Source organism: Anastrepha obliqua, chromosome 1 (assembly GCF_027943255.1).
Source record: "Anastrepha obliqua isolate idAnaObli1 chromosome 1, idAnaObli1_1.0, whole genome shotgun sequence".
Taxonomy (NCBI): domain Eukaryota; kingdom Metazoa; phylum Arthropoda; class Insecta; order Diptera; family Tephritidae; genus Anastrepha; species Anastrepha obliqua.
In genome coordinates this window covers 5,763,622-5,788,423 of record NC_072892.1, presented here as the reverse complement: position 1 = coordinate 5,788,423, position 24,802 = coordinate 5,763,622, and the positions used below count along the sequence as shown (strand labels likewise).

At 36.3% G+C, this 24,802-nt stretch overlaps 1 protein-coding gene across 5 annotated transcripts in view; it reads right to left on the bottom strand.

The window, feature by feature from the left end:
- LOC129250992 (mucin-2) overlaps positions 1 to 24,802 on the bottom strand; it is a 102,586-nt gene that overhangs the window by 34,798 nt on the left and 42,986 nt on the right. The window contains exon 1 of one of the 5 annotated variants that reach the window (XM_054890491.1): positions 6,850 to 7,043. The exons of the other annotated variants lie outside the window; for them this stretch is intronic. Within the exon in view, the coding sequence (XP_054746466.1) occupies positions 6,850 to 6,932 (83 nt within the window). The 5' untranslated portion in view covers positions 6,933 to 7,043. Of the gene's footprint in view, positions 1 to 6,849; positions 7,044 to 24,802 lie in introns of those variants that run through there. 5 annotated transcript variants of the gene reach the window in all.

Genomic DNA, 24,802 nt, shown 5'->3' with positions numbered 1-24,802 from the left:
CATTTTCCATTGTAATGAACACTTTTTTGTTAAATCTGTTTATGGGATGACTGCTCCTTTTAGATGCCAGCTCAATTTAATGCTTAGTTTTCTTCCTCGGACTTTGATTTTTCTTATTCTAAGTATACTTTTAAGAAGTTACTTATGACGCTCGTGTCATAAGCTCACTATGTGTATCTATCTCTCTTTTAGTCTGTAAGCATCCTGTTTGTTGATTAATAAATAAATAAATGTATAGAATACAAGAGAAAGTCTATAACACCGTGTGACAAAAATCTGTTTTTTTTTGTTTGTTATCCAGAAAAAATGTCATATCCAGCTGAAGTTGTAGCTTTTATATACTTATACATTATTCGTATACTCAGTTTTTCATTTGCTCAGCAAATTAATTTTTAAAGCACTTTAACGTTTTTTATACCAACTCCATGATATTAATGTGGATATCAAAGAAAAGAAAATAAATACAGCTATTGAAAAAATGTGTTTTTATTTTTCGGCAAAACAAATATAGGTTTTTATATATTAGTATTCATTGTGTACAATTTACTTTTTGGAGGGAAATCTCAACTAATTTTTTACGTTTCTATAAAGCAATGAGAAAATTGAAGTTGAAAAGTCAATAACAATGTGTTTGTAATAGCAGAATGTTTCCTCTTTCGTTTTATGTTCATATTAATACCATAGATTGAGTATAAATATTTAAAACGATTTATTAAAAATTTTATTCGTACTTTAAAAAGTTAAATTGATGAAAAAATCCAAAAACCAGAGTAGGAACCATAACTACGTAAAATCTACAGTTTCCCATGCATATGAAATTTTTTCTGAATAACTTTTGCCGTCGCACGGAGTAATATCGAATTATATGAATATTTATTAAAATTCGAAAATTAACATCGAAAATAATCATTATGTTCGTAATTTGTTTTGCCAGGGTGAATTTGAGAAGCTTAAAGTGCCTTGTAGTTCTAAAAGAAAAATTTATCTTAGTTCCGTTCAGCTAATACTAAAACTACTATACAGGGCCCGGCATCTATCGTTACGGATTGGAACTAGGTATTATTTGAAGAATGGTAACACTTAGCTGTCATCTGATATGACAGAAAACTAGTTTTATTCTTCCGCTGAACGAAAATGGTTCTATATACGCTCAAAGAACGCTGGGAAATATTGCGACATTACTTTGAAAATCATGGTAATGTTGCAGAATGTGTACGAAAATTACGTACGGCAATGGGAGAAGAAAAGCACCGAATGAAGCGTATGTGCGTTACTTTGAGAAAAAAGTAAGAGAAACTGGGTGGCTTATTGACAAATCAACGTTAGATTATTATCTTTGGAGTGCCGTGAAAGACCAGTGTTATGCCAACAAACCAGCAACAATTGATGCACTGAAGACCAACATACGCGATGTCATAGGTGAAATACAGCCGCATACAATCGAAAATGTGTTGAAAAATTGGACCGATCGTATGGGATGGTGCATGGCTAGCCGAGGCAGCCATATGAATGAAGTTGTGTTCCATCATAAACCGGAAGGATTGTACTTCAAAATAAGAAAAGAGTTTGGAAAAATATTGACTAGTTTCTTTTTTATAGCATTTTTAATTCCGTAAAGTTATATGCCGGACCCTATATAATTGGCCCCTTCTGACACTCTCTTCTGCAGCCATCAAAACCACGCTTAGCAAATGGGTTACTACAACCCACAAGCGAGCTTGGCAGGCTGAGAGAGGCTGCATATGGACAAAACTGATGTTACCTGGCATGTCCCACCGACTGTCGCAGCAGAAGAGACTGTAGGCGGGTGGTTGGACTAATGACGGGCCACTTTCTATAGGCGAAGCACATGGCAAATGTAGGCATCTCAGACAGTACACTCTGCCCAGTGGGCAGTGGAGAGGAGCATAAGACGGCGGACCACTTTCTGTGAATCTGTCCGGCTTTCGCTTAAATCAGACTTGAGGTTTTTAGCACTTATGTGTTAAAAAGTAACCACCTTGGCCCCTTGACACCAGAAGATCTGCTCAGATTTCTTCGGAGTTCGACTAGATTCAAAGAAAATTAAAAAGGGAACCCGACTGCAGGGCAATGGACTTAATGTTGCCTGAGTGCAGTATTTACTAGTTGTCCCAACAAAAAACTAATATATTTATATAATTGGCGTATACGCCCTTCTTTGGTATGTAGCTCAGCTCCTTCTGCTATTTGCGGTGTACGTCTTCATGGTTTCTCACAAATACTCGTAGAAAGACTTCACAGTTACGCCAATTTTATGTCGCCTCCGATTAGCAAATGGTTTTTTATGGGAAGCTTTTACATGGCAGGAATACGCACGGAGGTTTGCCATTGCCTGCCGAGGGGTGGCTGCTATTAGAAGAAAACAATTTTTATCATTTTTTCTTTCATGTCCACAGTGAATTTCGAAACTGGGCCCTACCCAAAAAGTAATCACGGTATAATCTCACTACTAGGCTAAAGTTACTGCTTTGACACAAATACTATTCATAATTTCATTATAAACATAGCATCCAACTTTTTCCTGTTACATAGTCACAGGTAGATTAAAAAGTTTTTTGAAGTGGTAACTAAGATGGGGATAAAAAACAGTTCTGAATTCATTTAAGCCTCTCCTTATGCACGTAAAGCCGGAAACTCGACACTGCTGAACCCAAATCAGAAGTTTGTCTGTCGGCCAAACACCCAAATTATGACAAGATGTCTTAAACTGGCCATGATATTAAATAAAGAAATAAATAAATAATAGTTATAATAATAATATTAGCACCCACATAATCCGATGTGGTTTATTCACCTAGCCAACCTGATATTACCGCATAAAAAATTATCAATTAAATATTCTATTTTATGGTTTTCTTTTGTCGTGTTTGTTGGGTAATATCTTTATTGAATTCAGTGACTGTTTTCCGACTTTTGTAATTCATACATTATGTTGTATATCAACAAAAAAACCGTTAATAATACGGGAGCAATAAAAGTATTGTGGCGAATGTGTCACATCTGATGGGGTCTTGTATAGTGAGATTTTCTGAAGTTTATGAAGGTAAGCTGAAAAGTGCGCTACACTAATTCTATTAGCGCGTCATGCTAACAATTCACTTTGTAGGCATCTCAGGCAAGCACAAAACTGCTTCTATTGAAAAAGTTTTCATTATCTCCCTTTTCCACATAGGGCTTCGAATAAGATTTTGCTTGGACTTAACACTTTACAGGCGGGAGTCGTAGTACCACGATTTATCTCGACTGCAGCTGTAGAATAAAGTTCACTTGCCTCAAATACGAGTTTTGTAATGCACCTCTTCGCCGTGGCGAGTGTTATCAACATTATCACACTCATAAAAAATACTAGATTCTTCGCATAAATATGTGCTTTAAAACATTTTTGTAATTGGCGTTTAGTTCTTTTTTAATATTTCTTGTAATGTTAACAGTTTAAATAAACTTTTTTAAGTCAAAATTCTTTATGACACACACAAAATATCACCCGCTCTAGGTTAAAAAAACAAGGCGGAGCAATCGCCGCGTTACCTAGCATACTTTTATCAAGATTCCCTTCCTTTAATGTGTTAAAATCCTTGGAAATTTCGCATCAATCTGAACTAATTTTTTTTTTTTTTAATTTTGTAAACACCTTTGATAGCAGCTTGGCAGTGGTGATGAACTGTTTCAGACAAATCGACGGCAGACACAGACGCTTGAGTCAAACACTCTCTACAGTAAGAAACAGAAGACAAGATAATAATTTGTAAGTATCGGACTATCGGGTATTTTATTTCCTCCACAGCCGCTTATAAACGCAGTGGGAGGAGTGGATACTATTTATGGTGTAAAGTCTCCATAGGACAACAGGAGTAGAACCTGGACGCAGGAACCTGTTCTGTCAATAGACATAAGCGCGGCTTCACCTTGAAGAAATGCTAACGCTGTTCCAGGGTGGAAATCAGCCGAGGAGGAAGAATGTTATAGTGCTAGTGGTAGCATGTCAACATAGTGTGAAGGCAGAAACGCCACATTTGTATAGGCCTTGTGGTTCGCCAGATTTCAGTTATTTGAGCACAAAAGGTATTGCCAGACGAGAGAAGGAAAGTGCTTTGAATGAAAATACCAAACTGCCCAGAAGCAATAATTGTAAATTAAGACTAAATTTCCGAATTAATTTGTTTTCTGTTAATTGCAGTTCAGACTAAAGGAACTACCCTTTTCAAAAGCTAATTAATTTTCGAAATTGATTGGTGAAAAATTGCAGCAAACTTTTCAATTCACTTTTCTGATCTTAATAGAGAAAGGAAATATTTTTACATGTAAAATAGTTTTTCAACCACTTTTGATCTTGCCATGCCGAATTGCTTCATACTACGATACGGACAATTTTTTTTTTTTTTTTTGACGGAGCTACCGGCAGGTAATATTGTATGGATGTAAGAAGTTATCAGACAAGATTTATGCACCCCTACCGCATTCAATTAGTCAAAACAGCATTCCCTGCATAGATCCATAAGCACTGGACCAATTTATCTGACTTTTCCGACGAAATAAATTTTAATTGTAAAATTTATGATGAAGTACTTCCTCAATTTGATCACTGATGTGCTTAGGCTTGGAACCTCTGACAGAAAGCACAAAGTAATAGAAAAATTGGATTCTAATAGCGGTCGCCTCCCGGCAGGCAATGGTAAATCGCCGAGTGTATTTTCGCCATGAAAAACTCCTCATAAAAATGATCTGCCGTTTGAAAGTGGCAACTGTGGCCTATTTCAGGCTGAAATTCTATCCAAGAATGAGGTATTTGTCGAACTAAGCAATAATGTGACTATCTCTAGAGAAGTCTATATTCACTCGGCGATTAAATCTCTTGGTAGGATGGTCACTTAACTCCAGATGGTAGAATAGTTCCGCATCTATATGATAGGGGTTCCAGGGCATAGTGACATACCAGGGAATTGTAAGACAGACAAATTAACGAGAGGGGACACTACCACTCGGCTCCCTCTTGGCATGGAAATTCTAGGTAAAAACCTCTCAACCTACAAACTGCATGGTAAAAACAGCATCGCCACTTCTGCCAACACGAGATGGATTAATAGTCTGATACGTAACGCTACAAATAGAGTTTGGCCAAAATGGGACGTCAGGCGCTCAAAGGCGGTACTTAATCGGTCAAGGAAACACCTCTCTCTGTTAGTTGCTTTGATTACAGTTCACTGTCTTATAGGTTGACTCGCCCAAAGATTGTAAGTACCTCATTTCGACTACTGTAGCAGCTGAATGAGGAGGAGGGAGAGTCTGCCGGACATCTTCTTTGATACTATCTTGCGTGGCACACCGCTAAGTTTAGATACTAGGCTCATCATTTTTAAATGATACTGATAGCTTTAGGGATATAAGTGTGATCCAGATCAATGAGTTTGCAATTCAAACAAAATGGTTTAACGAGGAGTAGCAGATAAACTGCTATGGATCGGCTTTAGATACCGACTCTCACTTCAACCTACTTACCTACCTTGGAAGCGGCATAAAACTCTAGGTCTCTACACCTGTAGCAAAACATCAAGACGAACATCACCAAGAGGAGGTGGAGGAGCCCGACCAAATACCCAAATAAAAAGTATAAGCGCAACTTGGTGGGTAATGTAATTATTTTTTTTTATAATTTACAGATAACGACTGCAAAGCCTATTGCATTTCATACGCTAATGGAATGCTGAAACTTTGCTACAATATTCTTACGGAGTAATTCGTAAGTGAAGAATTTCGCAGTGAGGTGTATCTTCGCTTTTCTGTAGGTTGCCCAAAACCGACAGACATCGCCTTTTGCGCGAGGTATCAGTCCATCACAAAAAATTCAACTATGGTGCGCTGTCTGCTCAGATCGTGTGATTAGGCCAACATTTTTTTAAATGCCCTAAGACATGTCGAAATTCATAATTCACAAAATTTTTTGAAATGCCCTTAGCCGAGTCGAAATTCAGATCAATTCTAGTGGCAACCACTTATCAAATATTATTTTCGATATATAAAAAATTAAATTTATTACTTTTAACAACGATATACCTTTGAAAAATTACATTTCTTAATGATTTCTGGAATCAAAACTATTATGAGTTTTTTGCGCCATTTTTTTATTCAAAAACAAGGCTGGCGAATTTTATCGCGCCATAGTTTAAAAACAAAAATTCTGTAAACTTTTGGAAACGAATCAATCAATCTGTGGGAATTGATTGAAATACAATCAATTTAGAATTGGCTAAGTTCCCTATAGGGTAGACCGCTTTAAAGAATTTCTGTAGATTGTTTGAAGAGTGGCGCATACATTCTTTATGAATGTAGAAATCTGTGTATGTGCATGGGTTTTTGATGAGTATATTTTTATATGCTAATGGCCATGTGAACCACGCCAACAACACAACCACTTAACATTGTTTCATTTCATCGAAAGAAAACAAAAAAAAAATTTAAATATAAAAAGAAAAATGTGCTGAGTTCAAGAGCAAGCCAACCACAAAGATGTTATGAAATGATTCAAAAACCATAGGAGTAGTATAAGCACATTTGTATACTACTGTATGTATGTATGCATGGCTGGAAATATTGCCTAAAGGCAATGATAAATGAACAAATAAACACTTTTGTTTGCTATGAAAATGAATAAAACTAAATTGCAATATTTCCAGCTAAGCCTCATAGCATTAGTGTTCATTGAAAATACTTGTATTTATTTCTTTTATACACAAATTCGAAATATTATATATTTATTTAATCTTTTAATTAATTCGAGTTTCATTCTTCGTTTATTTACACAAAAAAAAACGAAAAAAATGATGCTCATACTTTGATCCTTTTTCACGCTTGCTGCCGCCACCTTTGCGTTCGGAATTTCCATATTGCTGGCGTCGATTTTTCGAACTTTTCATTAAATATTTTCAGTGTTAATGAAACCTATTTCACTTTTTTGTATTTGGATTGATGTGGAATTTTAAATAATTCTATTTTGAATACTGGCAAAAACTGCATAAGCCAGTCAATGATTTAATGCAACTAAATCACCAATTTTAAGGCACATATAACTTTTTCACATTTTTTATAGATGTTTTTTAAATAATTTTTTTTAATAAATTTTTTTTCATACATTTTTTCAATCAATTTATTTTAAGAAACTTCTTTTAATATTTTTTTTTATATGTAATTTTTTTCCAAAGCAGCATTTACCGCTTTTCCCCTCTAATCACATTACACAAATTTATTGAGTCTTAAAATTTGTTAGTTCACAAATTGCAAATCTTTGCCTGTAAGTTGGAACTATTTTGCCACAGAATCAAGCATTTGTGAATTCGAATTTCAACCGCCACTTTTTCATAGCTACAGGCGTTATGCGCGTCCACGTCTGCGTCCGAAATACTAATTTTTCAATCTAATTGTCATGACAACTGAAATCAATAGCGCCAAGCAAGCAACCGAATGGCCCAGCAACGCACACTGTCCGCTAATGTTGTATTGCCGCCAACTGACAGTTTTGAAAACTGACAGTTGTGCGGTATAATTTTTGACCAGCGAGACTGCTACCACAAACGCCGCCGCCGCCGCCACCACCACCACCTTTCCCTATACAAACAGCCAACGGGGAGCCGTTGCCGCAAAGCTGAAAAACATATTAATTTCGTTACGTCGATCTCTTTGCCTTTACCACTAAATAGTAAATATTAACAAATTTTAAATTCTACCAAAATCCATAGTTCAAGTCAAAATGTTGTGCGTGTGTGTATAGGTGTGTGTGTGTGTGGTTGGAATGGCAAAGAGCGAAGACGGAAACGATTTGTGGACGCAAAATATGGTACACGCTCATATTTATGTATGTATGTGTTAATGAATATATGAAAATGCTTAAAATTGCTGAAAAAATTGACGAATTATGAGCAACACAAACTTATTGAGCTATTTAATTGAGCATAGCGCTAATGAGCGGGGAGTTACCTAATAGATTTTCGTCCCAAAAAATTGTATTTGCCTGCCAAAGCCTTAACAAGATGCTTGATAAAGTGAGAAGTTTGATATGAAATTATCACCAACCAAACATTTGCAAGAAATCCAAAGCAGCAGCTTTACTTTAAACTAGCAACAAATCACAATAACGTCATTCTGTGCTCACAATGGCCTGAGGGAGCCGGAAATTGGCGGGAAGTTTGGCAGTGCTTGCCAAACAGTTGCTTGATGTCGCGCAAATAGAGAAGCAACTGTTGCCACAAGCGCCGAAAGAGAGCTTTACCTCATTAGCAAGCAGAAAAAAAAAAAAACAAAAAACGTGTCAAAGAATTCATTTGTATCGGGGAAATCTAATTTTATGCTATGTTGAAGTTCAAAGACAAAATGTAATATCGTATATTACAAAAGCACTTGCGGCCTCGGTAATCTAGCATAAGTGCACTAGCCTCCCAGCCATCCCAGAGGTTGTGGGTTCGAATCCCTGGTAGCGTCAGGTTAATCACCTACGCTGTCTGAAATCAAATATAATCAACGTAAGACAAGTCTTGTCAAGGCCCTATGCTCCCGAGTGGAGTGACCAAGGAAAAAAAAACAAAGAAATAAAATAAAAGCACCACTTAACACATGGGCTGAAAAACCAAAGGCCTAACAAAGAAAAATCGTTTTATTTTCTTTGTTCAAAATTAACTCTATTCATCAACGTAATTTCCATCAAGAAAAACGCAATCGTTCCAGCACCGCTCTAAGATTTCAATACCACTTATGTGGTATTATGGTTTTGCCTCAAAATAGAACTCAGTTTCAGCGATAATCTCTTCTTCTTCTTCTTAATTGGCGCTATAACCGCTTACGCGATTTTGGCCGAGCTTAACAAAGCGCACCATTCGTTTCTTTCTCGTGCTAACCGGCGCCAATTGGACACACCAAGTGAAGCCAAGCCCTTCTTCACCTGATCTTTCCAACGCCCACGCTTCTGCGCCATACGTTAGGACGGGCATAATGAAAGCCTTGTAGAGTGTTAGTTAAATAAATATACGAAGTCTTTTAAAACCTCGAATTATAACTGTCAACAGTGACGTGGGTGCCGATACGCGAGTGCGCCGACTGTTTGTTTGAAGACAAGAGGTACTTCGTTTTGTCCTCGTTCACCACCAGACCCATTCGCTTTGACTCTTTATCCAGTTTGGAGAAGGCAGAACTAACAGCGCGGTTGTTAAGGACAATGATGTCAATATCATCGGCATACGCCAACAATTGTACGCTCTTATAAAATATTGTACCTGAGCGATTAAGTTCTGCGGCTCGTACGATGCTCTCCAACATCAGGTTAAAGAAGTCACACGACAGCGAGTCACTGTGTCTGAAACCTCGTTTGGTATCAAACGGCTCGGAGAGGTCCTTCCCAATTCTGACGGCGCTGCTGGTGTTGTTGGTAATACATTGCTTTAGTAAAATCATGGTAATCCTACAAAACTGTTTCACAAATTAAAACACTCCCAATCAGCTTTCGGTCTATGCTAAATATTCCAAATTAAACTATTTTTAAACAACTTCATTAAAACTCATATATCGTTTATATAAATTTTTATGTAAGTGGCAGCCCTAATTAAATATATGCTTAGCTTAAAAGTCTTCCCGTTTAAAGTAAATTTTGTAATTTGTGCAGATCAAATAAAAAATTATTTAGAAATAATTATATAAAATATTAAGAAAGTGGCAACTCTAGTTAAAATGGGGCTCAAATGAAACAGGTGCTACATTCGATGTATGCTTGCATTGCAATAAATTATTTATTTAATATTATTTAATATTAAAAAATAAATTAGCTGGTGTTTGTAGACATTTAAGAATTTCTAGTGAATTATCTGGTCGAAAGTTACAAAATTCAAAATCAATTATGTCTTTACTTAGTAAATTTTTAGATAGGTGGGAATCGTGTTCAAAAAATACGTCAAAATAACAAAATTCAAAATCAACTATTTACTTACCTACTTACTTCATTTTGAGATAGATTACAACCCTTTTTAAAAAATGTGTGCAAATTAAAGCTTTCACAAATAGCTTTATTATAAAGGGTTTTCCAATGAGAGGTGTTATTTTGATATTCAAAGAAAAATGCTATTTTTTAATATAAATGATCGGATGTTTATTTCATTATAAAGAGGAAGGTACGCCGTTAATAGTGGAAAATAACATCAGACAAATGACGTATATTGTATTCCGCCTTATTACTTCTGCGATATTACTTCTACTTCATTTTAATCAGTGGCAACCCTATACCTGTATTTGATACACCGTGAAAAATTATAAGACCAAGATGACTAAAAATAATAGAAAAATGTCCCCATATCATTTCGTTGAATGTATGTTTAAAACGGTATCTCATAACGGAAATTATTCCGGTATTTTGTTCTGCTCAAAACGTAAAATTATAAGACCAAATTTTGCATTTGCTTTTTATTTAAAAGTGTACAATTGATAACTTACAAGTTAAAATTATTATATCATAACTGCGATCATAAAGCGCTCAATATCCCGTTCCTATATTTTTTGTGTGGTTGTTTTGGTTTAGAAACAAAAATATGCCGCGTGGAAAAACTTTGTCTGATTTTGAGCAGGGATACATGTTAATATGCGAGGGGGGTCTTAAAAACTGTGGCTTCGCATTACTTCCATTTGAAAGAAAAGTACGTACGCTCCAAAACTTAGCGCTAGTGATATTCGGGAAATCAAACATTTAGCTATAAATAAATAAAATAGCCCTGCTGAAATGGAGCACACTCTTCATTTGAAAGTCACTAACCCGTGAGCAACAAGTTTCGCAAGCGGATTCTAGTCTTATGTAAAACGAATACCTGAATCTCAGTTAACCACACGTCACAAACCGCAAATCAGGCACCGTCTGACAATACTATTCGCCGTTTGATATCGAATTTTTTTGAGCACGGGACAGTTGGAGATCGTCAATATACCGTTCATCAACAACCGAGATGTTCCATTGAACTTTTTGAAGCAGTGAGGGAGAGCGTTGCCCAGGAGCCAACAGTGTCAATGCGGCGCATTTTCAAGGATGGTTTAAATTTGTTTCCGTATAAAATGCAATTGACACAAAGAATATTGCTAACAGACCAATACGTCGCTTGCAATCCTGCCAAACAGTTGCTCGAATGGTTAACACTGAACCCAATTTTTGGAAGCAAATTTTAATGAGTGACACATTTAATGAGGCACATTTTAACCTCTCTGGCAGCGTGAATAACCTCTCTGTCGCATTTGGGAACTGAGAATCCACACGAGATTCATGAAACTCAATTGCATGACCGGAAAGTAACTGTTTGGGCCGGCATTTGTGCCAAAACTATCATTGGGCTATATTTTTACCGAGAAATCGATATCGATGGATGTTGACTCGTTATGTCTGCCCGCAAATGCGTGAGAAAGGTTAAGACGGTTACTGGTTTCAACAAAACGGTGCGCCATGCCACACTGCGAATGTAACAATTGAATTTCTTCAACGAAAATTCCCTGCCTGCAGCCTTCACCCTAATACAATCGAATACGAGGGGTGCTTTTTATATTTCGGGATAAGAGAACAAAAACAAATTTTAATCATCGAAAATCACTTTTTTGTTTTTCAAAATATTCTCCATGAAGATCTATACACTTTTGCATGCGTTTGAACCAATTGACGAAGCACTTTTGCCACTCTGAATGAGGTACCTCCAAAATATGCATTCTGAATGCCGCACCCGCTTCTTCAGGTGTCGAAAAACGTTGACCTCTCAGTTTGGTTTTTACGTACGGGAATAAAAAGAAGTCATTCGGTGCCAAGTCAGGACTATACGGCGGATGACCCATTAATTCGATATTTTGGGTGCTCAAAAATGCAGTTGTTTGAGCCGATGTGTGAGAGCTCGCATTGTCCTGGTGAAGAGTGATCCGTCTTTGGCGATTGGTTTTCCTAATTTCTTGGAAGACAACCGGCAAACAAATGGTTGTGTACCACTCAGAATTCTGTTCTGCGTTGTTCTAGTGGTACGGTTGCGACATGTCCAGTTTCTCCGAAAAAACAGGCGACCATTTGCTTGGAAGTGCTTCGTGCGCGAATAACTTTTGTTGGATTTGGGTCATCTTGAAACACCCATACAGTCGACTGCTGTTTACTTTCGGGCTCATACGCGTAAATCCATGATTCATCACCTGTCACGATGTCATAGACGTGTTTCGAAGCCCCGCGATCGTATTTTTTGAGCATATCCTTCGACCAATCGGCACGAGCCTTTTTTTGAGCGATTGACAAATTGTGTGGGATCTAACGCGAACAAATTTTGTTGACAGTCAAATGTTTATGCAATATTGAATGTATGCTGGTCCCACTAATGCCTAAGATTGTCTCAATCTCACGATAGGTCACATGACGATCTTGCAACATCAGTTCGCGCACAGCATCAATGGTTTTCGGAACAACAACTGATTTTGGACGACATTCACGAAATTCGTCTTGGAGTGAACTACGACCACGATTGAATTCACCATACCATCGATAAACACTGGTCCTTGATGGAGCTTCATCGCCAAAAAATGAATTTAGTTCATCCATGCAATGTTGCTGAGTTAATCCATGTCGAAAGTTGTAAAAAATAATCGCACGAAAATGTTCACCATTTAATTCCATTTTTGGACCGAGATGAATCTTTTAAGTTACTGTAAACAACACAAATAGCGCTGGTATTTCAAAACGTTCTGAGTACGTAAAAGCCAAAATGAAATGTCAAACTTTGCGATACAGCTGTCAGTTGCCAGATTGCAATACCAGGGTTGCCAAATCCCGACATATACAAGGCACCCTTCATATGTAACGTGGAAGGCAATGCTTTCTCAATCGGTTTTAAAAATTTAAGACAGTTTGATAGCGCTAAAGGCCTTAGAAGTGCGATTAATGTCGAATGGACAAAAATTTATCAAAATATTATAAATAAATACAAAAATAATCATAAAAGTATGAATTATAGTCAAAGAGGGATCAAGCACAAACTACTCAGCACCAAATTATAAAATAATCTCAAAAATTATATTTCTTTATTTTAAATAACAAGTGGTTAAATTTTAAGGGCCGATGTTGAATGTGAACCATACCTAAACGTCTACGACACCGATGGACTCATTTGAATCAAAAGGTGTACGTCGATAAGCCAGCAATAATTCAAGAGCTAAAGAATGAGATAATTCGGCACATTAACGGCATAGAACCTCAATTACGCCTCAGCGTCATCGAAAATTTTGACCATCGGATGCAGGTGTGCCGCCGAGGCCGCGGCGGCCATTTGGCCAATATTTTGTTTCTTACATAATTGAGCCATACCAGCATTATCATAATAAAGAGAAATGAAAATAATTTCCTACAAAAAATTGAATTTTATTCAAAATCAACACCGGCCCTTGAAACTTAACCCCCCTTTATAATAGCACTGCTCTTATCCCTTTTTCGTTCTATAGATTTTACTCTTCTTAATAATTCATTTAAGTTGCGTGAAATGTGTGCTTATTTCTGAATATTTTTAAAACATTCATCATAAAAAGTTTAAATATTAAAAACATAAATTGTTAGCCCTAAACTGATAATAAAAATATGAGAAATTTATTTGATATTACAACTTTTTCGTGAGGTGTAGCAGTTTTAATTTTATTAGTTTGGTATCAGTAATGGAAAAATGGTTTCTCCAATTTACTTTCTATTCACTCCACTATACCTCTTATAAAAAAAGTTAAGTCGCTAAATTTATATATTTTTTTTATTGTAATTTAATCGCCTTACCGACTTACCTATTTGTATAGAATATTTATATTTCCAGCTAAATTTTTCTAAAAAAATTATTTCATACTAGAACATGTAACCATTATTGACTTTATTGTATTAAATTTATAAAAAATATGTCCAGACTTAAAATCCATAGAGGTGAAAAAATTCCCTTAAGCCTTGGAAAACACTTGACTCATAATATATAATACATTTGCTTTTGCGCAAATACAGTTATTACTCAAGAAAAAAGGTTTGACTTCATTATAAGCATGTATGTATGTATGTGTGTAAGTTGAATATGGTATCCACGCAATATCCCTCTATTCAATCCTACTATCGCTGATCAGCTGAAGTAGTTCATCTTCTATCTTTTTTCAACATGCCGTTGCTCTATGAAATGTCATTTGTGTGCCTCTGCGTCAGTGCTTTACCAGTTAATGCACTCTGAAAGAATACTCCAAGAAGCATTAGAAAGCATTGAGGTATCAAAGTAGATCTCCCGCGTCTGCGAAACCCTTTGAGAAATTCAATATAATGCAGCTCTTGTGATGTCGTCCAGGGGTTTACGAATTGTATTTGCGACGTCCTACTTCGAGGAGGATGGGCACTTGTTTAGTGCTTACCCATTTCTCAGTGTTACTTATGGTTTTAGGATATATGCGCCGATCTCCAGATTTTATCCAGCAAACCAAAGGCAGAACGTCAATCTGATATGCGATTGCGAATATCTACAGCTGATCCGCTTTGTAAGAATGCTGCCGAGATAGCAGAATTCATTTACTACTTCTAAGGGGTGCGGGCGATCTAAATAGCTTGCGTTTTGATGGTGTTAATGAACATAAATTTTGACAGTTTACAGTCAACTATACGGCCTCAAAATCTCAAAATCCACTCCTGTAGAAAGAGTAAATAAATTGAGATACATTGGATGTGTGCTCATGGGATGTATCACCAAAAAAAGATCTCGCATTGAATTGGTAAGGTCTACATTTATTAAATATGGCAAAGCCCTAAATTGTCGCGACTTCAATCAGCAACTAAACATACGCTTCATAAAATGCTATGTATGGTCATTTCAGCTATATGCCATGGATATATGGTCCATAAAATTGTCACACATGAACAGACTGGAGGTAAAGGGTGTTTTTTTAGAGGTTAAACCTAACCAAGTTGGCACTACTTTTTTCGTAGATGGTCTTTTTGACAGCTGTCACTTGATTTATGCTCAGTTTGGTTTGCCATTTCATAATGAATAGACTTACACCTGAACAACGTTTGCAAATCGAGCAAATTTATTACGAAAATAATGGTTCGGTTCGCGCGACGCATCGAAGAAAATTTTGTTCAGCGATGAAGCTCACTTTTGGTTGAATGGGTATGTCAATAAGCAAAATTGTCGCATTTGGAGTGAACATAATCCACAAGCCATTGCTGAGACGCCGTTACATCCTCAAAAAGTCACTGTTTGGTGTGCTCTATGGGCAGAGGGAATCATTGGTCCATATTTCTTTAAAAATGAAGCCGGCCATAATGTTACAGTCAATGGAGAGCGCTATAGAGCCATGATTAATGACTTTCTCGTGCCTGAATTGGACGATGTTGATGTGGACGACCTTTGGTTCCAACAAGACGGCGCTACATGCCATACAGCCAACGCAACAATCGATTTATTGAAGGAAACTTTTGGTGAGCGCATTATCTCGCGCCGTGGACCTGTGGCGTGGCCTCCAAGATCGTGCGATATAACACCGCTGGACTATTTCTTGTGGGGCTATGTGAAGTCGCTTGTCTACGCAGATAAGCCCGAGACTATTGACGTCTTGGAAGAGAATATTCGGCGCGTTATTGCTGACATACGTCCCCAATTGCTGCTAAAAGTGGTCGAAAATTGGGCCTCTCAGCTGGAATTTATTCGAGCCAGCCGCAGCGGCCACTTGCCCGAAATCATTTTTAAAACATAATGGCAAACCCTTATCTTTATAATAAAGCTAAATTCTTGGCCATAACATTAAATTATATACGTTTTATTTCATCTTGAAAACCTAACCTCTAAAAAAACACCCTTTATTTGAAATTTGGCTTCTCGGGAGATTACTCAAAATGCTTTGTATCAAACACGTTTCTAATGAAAAAGTGCTGCGAAGAGTTCACGGTGGCAGACAACTACTCAGGTGTGTCAAACGTAGAAAAACATTGCATCTGGGTCATAGTCTGCCAAATATAAACTGCTAGAACTCATATTGTAGGGCAAGCTCGAAAGCAGTTTTCTTGGTTGAGGAACAGTGGACCGGTATACAAAGTATGAGTAAGCTCTTGGAAGCAGCTAGACACCGCGAATTATTTTCCAATATACTTCAAAATTAGCATAAAAAAAAGAAAGTTTTAATATTATATTATTTTTAAATTTTCTATTCACTTACAAATAGCAAATAAAGAAGAAGAACTCTTAGTACGTGCATCCCCAACACTTCAGCCATTCTTATTCAATGGAAAACTATTTGATTTGGCCACACCTCAGTTTAATAATTTTGCAACTAGTACAATTCTAACCACTCGCGAACTAGTATTACTTCCTCCATTAAATATCAATGCATAAACTGCAATGCTTGAGGAGTAGCTCAGTTTTACACTGCAGGGATTTTATGCTGTACCTACATATATATGTAAGCTTGTATTTGTACGTATGTGATCGTAAATACAAAGTAGGCTGGTCATTAAAATACACACCCACTCCGCCAATGCTTGACCCCATTTTAAGTATAACGAATTCACACTAGTAATACAATTTTTCACATATTTAAAATACCAGCTTTTTGCAACTTTTACTTTGTACGGCAGATTTTATGGACTTTTGTAATCGCATTAAAATTCAATTATGCATCGAGGGGAGAGATAATTGCGCAATATGCGTTATTGAGTGCTGTGGGGCCAATACAATTAGAAAAAAAAGGTAAAAAACAATGGTTATGTATGCGAAAAAACCTGTATTAAAAATACAAAAGTGTACATTTATCTGAGGTTATGTTCACATGCATACAAGGTGGCGCAAAATGAATTATTCAGTTTTATTTTAAAATAACTTTTATAAAAAAAATTGGTCAGAGTGACGGAAATCTTTGTTTCGACCTTTACGCACTTCATTGGGTACATATACATGCAAGGTGGCCCAAAATGAATCTTCCATTTATAGTTTTGAATAACTTTTTTATTAAATGAAAAAAAAAACTTTGAGATTTTGAGACTCATTTTTTGATTTATTATTTTTATGCGCTCCATTGTTTGCCTGCAGTGCAGCAGAGTGCCAAATATGATTGACGTAAAAATTTAAAATCTTCCTATAGGGTGATTAATTTTCCAACACCTTGTACAAGCGCACCAAAAAAACGGCTCAAATTGACTTTAACTTAAAAAGTGACAAATTGCAACTTAAAAAAGCAGTATTATATAACTGTTTTTATTTTATCCAAATAAAAAAACTACAATAAATGCAGTTGAATGAAAAATATATTCGATTTCAAATTGCATCGATGCGCTAATATAGAAAACCATTTACACCTACGTTGGATTACGCTGGTGGCTTTATTTGGGAATAGGAAATTAGTAAAAGTACTTATTTGCACAAAAACTTGGGATGCAAGCACATTTTGTAACGAATGCTTGGCATTGTTTTTTATACATAGAAAATGCAAAACATCGTTTCGAGGAAAATTACTACAAACCTGCGAAAATTTTGAGCAACTTTAAAGTTGCTCTTTGTTATACTAAAATCTAATGGACTATAAAATTGATAACCAATTTTTTTTTTGTCTGAATAAAAATTTTGAAATTTTGAAAATTTTCCTAAATTTTTATAAATCTCGTACAAAGTTTTAAATATAAATCATTAAAGTTTTTATTATAGAATGAGCTATATATTGCCGATGACTTGGTCCTAATGGTCTCAGGACCCTTCCCATCAGTAATGGCTGAAATTTTGGAAGGTGCACTGGCTACACTCAGTACATAGGCTGCCAGTTGCGGTCTCAGATTCAACTCTGACTAAACGGAGTTGAGGTTATTCACCAGAAAATAGAAGCTTCCATCTTCTAGGCTTCCAAGACTAAACAACCAGTGTCTTACTCTCTCATCGGAAGTCAAGTATCTTGATGTAATATTTGACCCCAAGCTCCACTGGAAGCTGCACATAGAAAATCGACTTAGGAAGGCCAGTATAGGCATCTACGCCTTTAAATCTATGTTCGGCAAAAAATGGGGTCTCAAGCCACGTGTCGTACTTTGGATGTACAACTTAGTTGTTTTGCCAATTTTGACATATGGTTGCCTAGTTTGGTGGGTAGCTCTTTAGAAGGGCTACAACACCACTAAACTAGAGAGAGTGCAGAGAACTGCAGGTGTTGGCATCACTGATGCTTGTAGAGCATGTCCCGCTGCTGCGCTCAAGGTTATTCTGCACTTACTTCCTGTGGATCTGCAGGTTAAATCCATTGCTGCTCAAGGTGCTATTATGTTGAAGGAGATTGGCCTTTGGAGACAACTTCTTGTAGGACATAGTAGCATCTTGAAACATCTTCTATGCACTTCGGAGAGTCGGCACGGATATAGGTACCTCTGTTTTCACTGACGGATCCAAGATGGAATCTGGAGTGGGAACGGAGGTTTACTCTAAATCAGCCCGTATTTCGGTATCCTTTAAACTGCCGGAAACAAGCAGCGTTTTTCAAGCAGTGGTTTTCACGATCCTGCAGGCATGCAAAATGCTTTGGGATCGCCGTTGGGAGGGAGACATTAATATTTTTTCAGATAGTCAAGCTGCGATCAAGGCCCTGTCGTCGCCGTATTGCAGATCTCTTCTGGTGAACTCCTGTAAAGAGGAACTCAAACATCTCGATCGAGCAGGAAACATCTCCCTTATCTGGGTTCCTGGGCACAGGAATATAGAGGGAAATGAAATTGCCGATGATCTTGCCAGGAAGGGGTCGACAGAACCGGTTTCAGCTGTCCCCCTCGCAGACATCGGTGTCCCTTTGTCCGTTGTTAAAGAGAAACTACACAATTTCTTTCTAAAAAAAGCGCAAGACAGATGGAGGCATATCTCATTGTGTGCTATTTCGAAAATATTATGACCTCAATACGATAGAAACAGAACACTTAAGGTGATGGGAATCCCCTGCGATTCAATTTCCAAACTCATTGCGGTGATCACTGGTCACTGGGTGATCGGCACTCATACCAAGAAGCTTGGAATTCCGTAAAACCCCTATTGCAGGAGCTGTGGGGATCCTGCAGAAAAAGAGACTGTGGAACACTTTTTCTGCAAATGTCCGGCTCTGGCGGCTAGGCGCTTGAGATTCCTTAACGTGACCTTTGGGGATGACTTGATGAAATTCTCCAGCCTAGATCCCTTTTCTCTCCTCCACTGCATCAAAAGCACTGGATGGCTGTAGACGGTTTTTCTCTTCCCTAATCTTTTCACAGGTAGTGGTCCACATTATGGTATCAAAATGGCACGTACGGGCTACTTGAAGTGTACCTGGGGTACTCTTGCCTACCTACCTGCCTGAGCTATATATTAAAAAAAAAATTTTTTAATTTAAAAATTTAAAATAAATAAATAATCAAAACTTGTGTTAAAACTTGAATTGATGTGGTTTTTTTATAGAATCTGCGATATTTTTGTACAAAAAATATTTGGAATTAAGAATTAAATAAGTCAAAACTTGCCAACAAGCGATACTTTAATAATAAATTCCGGGGTGTAGTAGTATCTTACTACAACTAAATCTAATTTTCGGAATTTCTTTCGGACACATTCCCATTATTGCATTAACTCGAATGCATCGGTTTGTACTCTTTTTTTTTTTTTTTTGATTTGGCTAAACTCTTATCTTTTGCACGAATTGCTATTTGTTGAAATAGAAAATTGCAAGTCGTGCTCTTTTTTAGCGCCCTAGTAGTTCCGCGAAGCGTAGGCTCGAGTTTTATTTATTTTTTTTATTAATGGCATCCGTTCCTGTTTCAAAAACTTAAATTCTCTACTCTATTCAGATTATTTGCGGTAGTTTTGTAATACTACTTGTGAGGCCAGTATTCATCTCTTGCAACGAAGCTTAAATAATCTTGCCAATTTGAATCGCACGAATAAAGTATTGTTTAATATCATGAATTGTGGCCACTTGTCTATTTCTAGTTCTATCGAAGTTCGGCAGTCGTGCTATACCTATAATCAACTTATTTATGCTTTAATCATCAACTTATTTCAGTAAACGATTTTTTTGATCTTGGAGTTGTGTTCAATAAGCATTTCAGGTTCCAAAATCATATAAATATTTACAGTAATCAAGCATTTTTGCGCCGCTATTCAAGGGATTTCAAAGGTCCGTATACCGGGAAGCGTATCTCCAAGATAATTTGTAAAATACACCGGTTATATCATTGACTAAATATATCGAAATGTGAATGAAATGGAATGCTCCGGGATTCTCAAATGTACGAGGCAAATATGCAATCCATTTTAAGCCCACTTCGCAAAAATATCTCTAGCAGAATCTTTTGCTCAAATACTCCAAAGAAGATAGCCCCATCAGATGTTGTTGTTACTATTGTAACATCGTAAACTTTTTCTATAAATATTTAGGAAATTCTGCTGACTTAACTGTCCTCAGGCTGATATAAATCCGCCTCGTTCCGGTATCGTAGAACCGACCAGCGTGCAAAGCATCAGATTTTATTATTTCCATACTTCTACGTCATAAAATATGACAATCTAATCTAATCTAATGACAATAATCTAAAGTATGGACTTTGTTTGCCGAAAAAACTTTACTGCGCCATTTGCTTATTCCAATATAGGTATTGTAGAGTAAAAAGTTCTGCATTTTTAATTGTAGATTTCAGTAGAAGAAGTCCTCTACATTAAAAAATAAATTATCTATATAACGTTGGCGCCCCTATAAAACCTCTTAGTCGAATGGGCTGGTGCATTACTAACATTCGGTAGTATTCAGCTTGGAATCCCAATATGAACATAAGGACATGAAATATGAAAGATAGAAATTTCTTGTTCTATAGCAACCCTCAGAGTGTACTGCTATAATGAAGATGCTTCTCATAGAATCTTAATTAAAAAATTTGCCGTTCGGAGGTGGCATAAAACTGTAAGCTTCCCATTTTTAAACTTTAACTTGGAACGGGCGTAGTGATGAACTCCCTTCCGGTGAATAACTCAGAGGTTGTAGATTTATATATTTGGTACGCAAGCCACCGAAGGTAAGTTGCGTTAAAGAGTTCGCCGTTCCCTTCTCCACGAAAAAATCAAGCCAATAGGCTCTGCAGATAATTCTAAACTAAGATATGAATATATAAAATTTTTGCAAAGTCTTCTTCAAAGATGAAAGCACACGAAGCTATGCTAAATTTTTAAATTAAGCTGAAATTTCAGTTTCAATATTGAAAATCCGATCAGCATTTAAAATAGCAAAATATCAATGGGTCAGGTTTTTGTCATGACACTCAGCTTACGGTGATAAAACTTGTAAGCAACAACCACAAATATTTTCTATTCAAATCTGATCAGCCTATCTCTGCATTACTGACCAAAATACGCACTATAAATCTGGGTTGTGCATTTAAATTTTTTTTTACGTAAATATGCATGTTCGAAAAGAAAGAATTCAGCCACTACAAATAAGGCAATTAAGCTCAATACGCAATCACCTGCTAAGCAATTAAATTAAAATATTCAATAAGAAAACTGGAGTATTTTGCAATTAGAAATTCAGAAAAAATTTAGAGCAAATACACGTACCTGCGAGAAGAATACTATTGCAGTAAAATTTATTTGCTAGAGATTGACCGAATTTCAGCTGCGGCCGCAAAAGATCGGTCCATTCTTTGTAGTGGCCGAATTTTTTAGTTTTATATTTTTTATTTATGTTCAAATTGTAGAAACTTTTAGTTTTTCTAACATTCTCGAATACTCACAGTAAAGGCAACATTATCTATTAAAACAATGGCTTCAAAGTACCTATTTGCTCCGAAAACTAGTGTGACTAGCGAGCAGTTTTTCGGATTCCAGGTCAGTTCTGCCACCTACTCAGGATATCAGCTGCCATCTGCGCGGCATAACTGCATATAAGTTATTGGGTTTGCTTTACAAAACATAATTATTCATTTGAATTTAAAATAATTACACTGTACATCAAAGTTTTTTCACCACCAAGTGGTTAGTTGGCTACGTCAGATTTTGGAATATGAAATTTGCACCCAACAACAAATACCTATTTGTTATCATATCTACCAAAAGCACAATTTCTGTATTTTTCGGCATTGATGTGAATGAACTGATTATAGTAGCAAAAAGCAATTTTTTAAAAATGTTTGCTTTCACTTTGTTCAAAGCTGCTGTTAAAGGAGCAAGTGTTACCTTAAAGCTGTTAAATTACATACACTGATTGGCACGAAAGAAGTCGGTCACAATGACTAAAAAGTTCAAATCGAATGTTCTTGAAAATCTATACACATTATGTATGCTCATTTCTAACCTAAAATGCATTATTTGGTCATTTCGAATCAAAATTCTAATGAGATGGAACATTTTTTAACCCACAGGCTAATCTCTCACCAGTGATATTCTTAAAATAGTGATATTCTTGCATAGTCTTTGAAATATTTTACGCAAATTTTCTAAAAATTAATCGAAAGAGGTCTCAACTTATTTTTTCTACAATTTATCTTATAATGAGAATTCGGATTAATTTGAAAAACTTCCCCTTTTAATCAAAAAGCTGATTTTTTTTACATCCTTGCATATCTTTGGTATGCTTAGCAATTTTCCCCTCGTTTCGATTTCAGTCGAACATTAGCAAAAATTGTCCGACACTCAGTTCGCTTCGCATTCGGCCTGAAAAAGTGATGTTCTGTCGCTTCCCAATAACTAACGTTTTTGTACCATAAAATCACTCATACGCCCGGGTGTGACTGATACGTGCCGAAAGAATTCTAAATAATCGATTGCATATTATTTCGGCAATAACAGCAAATCAGCAACAATGAAAGCGAGAGTATCCATCAACATTTTAGCAACAAATCCCCCTGCCATTCGCCATGAATGACCGCATTTCTAAAACTGCAGTTATAATTGTACACGAAGCCATTACCATAATTGTTCACTTGTCCTCCAAATAGCGCAAATTTGGCAATTGTTACATTTTTACAGGGAAATTGCCAAATAATCATAAACAACCATTTTTCCACACGTTGCACTCATGTAAATGATAGCAATACATACAGAGATATATACATACAAACTTATATATATGCGCTTACTTTTTTTGTTAATTTCCAACCGTTTAAATTTTTGACGTGCCGGTGACAGAAGTGATAAATTACCACAGGAAATGTTGCCAAATCCAACAGCATTAAAGAGCTAAATATTTTTTTATACAAGGTATTTATATTTACAGTTACAACTGTTTATTCGCATTTATATCACTGTGTGTGTAATTCAATTATTATTTGCTCAATTGCCATGTCTTCTTTTTATTTATTCTGCCCACTTTCTGAGGGATTTTAAGTAATAATAGCCGCTAGTAAAAGCGTCACAAAGGAGATTATAAGCTATTTACGCTTGAATTGTGGCATTAATACTCGGCACGCTCACTCATCAATGTGGAAATAAATCTCCTGCAAGCTGTCAGTGCTTGGTTAATGGAAATATATAATTTGTTGTTTCTGTTTTTTTTTTTTTTTTTTTTTTGTAACTACATTTTTGTTTTTCTTTATAATTCTTCTTTATGGCTGCAGCTTTTGCGAAGGCATGCTGCCATCATTACACACATTCATGCAGCAGAATGGCCACTTAAAAATTATTTTTTACAATACAAAATTCATGGAACTAACGAACTGTGCGTTATTCATTTTCAATTGTTTGTCTTTAGGCGCTGCTACTCGTGTGCTGACTTTTTATCACACACATTTAGCTTCAGTTTATCAAAATAGCCTGAAAGCTTTAAAAGCGCCATCGTACAAATTTTTACATATCAGGAGACTCTGATCTTGCTATGCTTTTTAGGCGGGGAGCTTTTAGAGTAAAGTTTAATCCGCGAAAAACTTTTTAAAAATTCGAATACAAAGCTCCTGAAACAGCTTTTAGAGCTTTATAATAGCAATGCTCACGCCGCATTTTGTATGATCCTTCTATATTTCTTTACTTTAACTTTTTCACTTTTTTTTTACGAATTTTAGGATCTTTTATTCATAAGTGATTGGATACAACTTTAACAGTAGCTCTATTGCTCAACTTTCCATAAATGATAAAACAAAATAAAGCAGCACTATCAACTTTCTCATATTAAATGTAACAAAAGCAAAACTAGAGGTCTATATACCACTTGCAGTGCATTTTGTATTATAGAGAATCTTTATTATTCTGTTCGCCGGTGTATATATACTACATATATGCGTAAGTAAGTACGTAAGTAAGTTGAGTGGCCTTGAATGGAACTTGCGATTTTTTAGAAGAAACAATACATGATGCAAAGAATTCAGAAGTTGTGGCCATTAACAGACTATCAGTGAATTTCATAGAAACAGCTGATTGGCTGACGTAACCAATACTTGGCAGCATTGCCACTCCCTGGGCTGATGAATAGCTAATAGTAGAAATGCCGGACTACCAGAGGCAAGGCACCAAAAATAATTGACAAAAACAGTTCGTTTTTGCGTTAATGAAAAAATATCGCGATTTAAATATTTATAACTATTTGTTTCAAAATAAATCAAATTGAAACGTTATAATTTAAATTAACGTGTGTTTTAAGAATTTTCAAAAGCCGAAAAGGATTCTACGTCCTGTGTACCTGGTTAGGTTAGGATAAATGGTTGCCCTTGCGAGTGGTCCATTTGGACAAATAATCAAAATTCGTCCGTTCTGATGCCCCCTGAGTAAAGAAAAGGAGAATGAGAAGATCCAGATAAGTGGAAAAAGTGGATTTGAGAAGGAGCTCG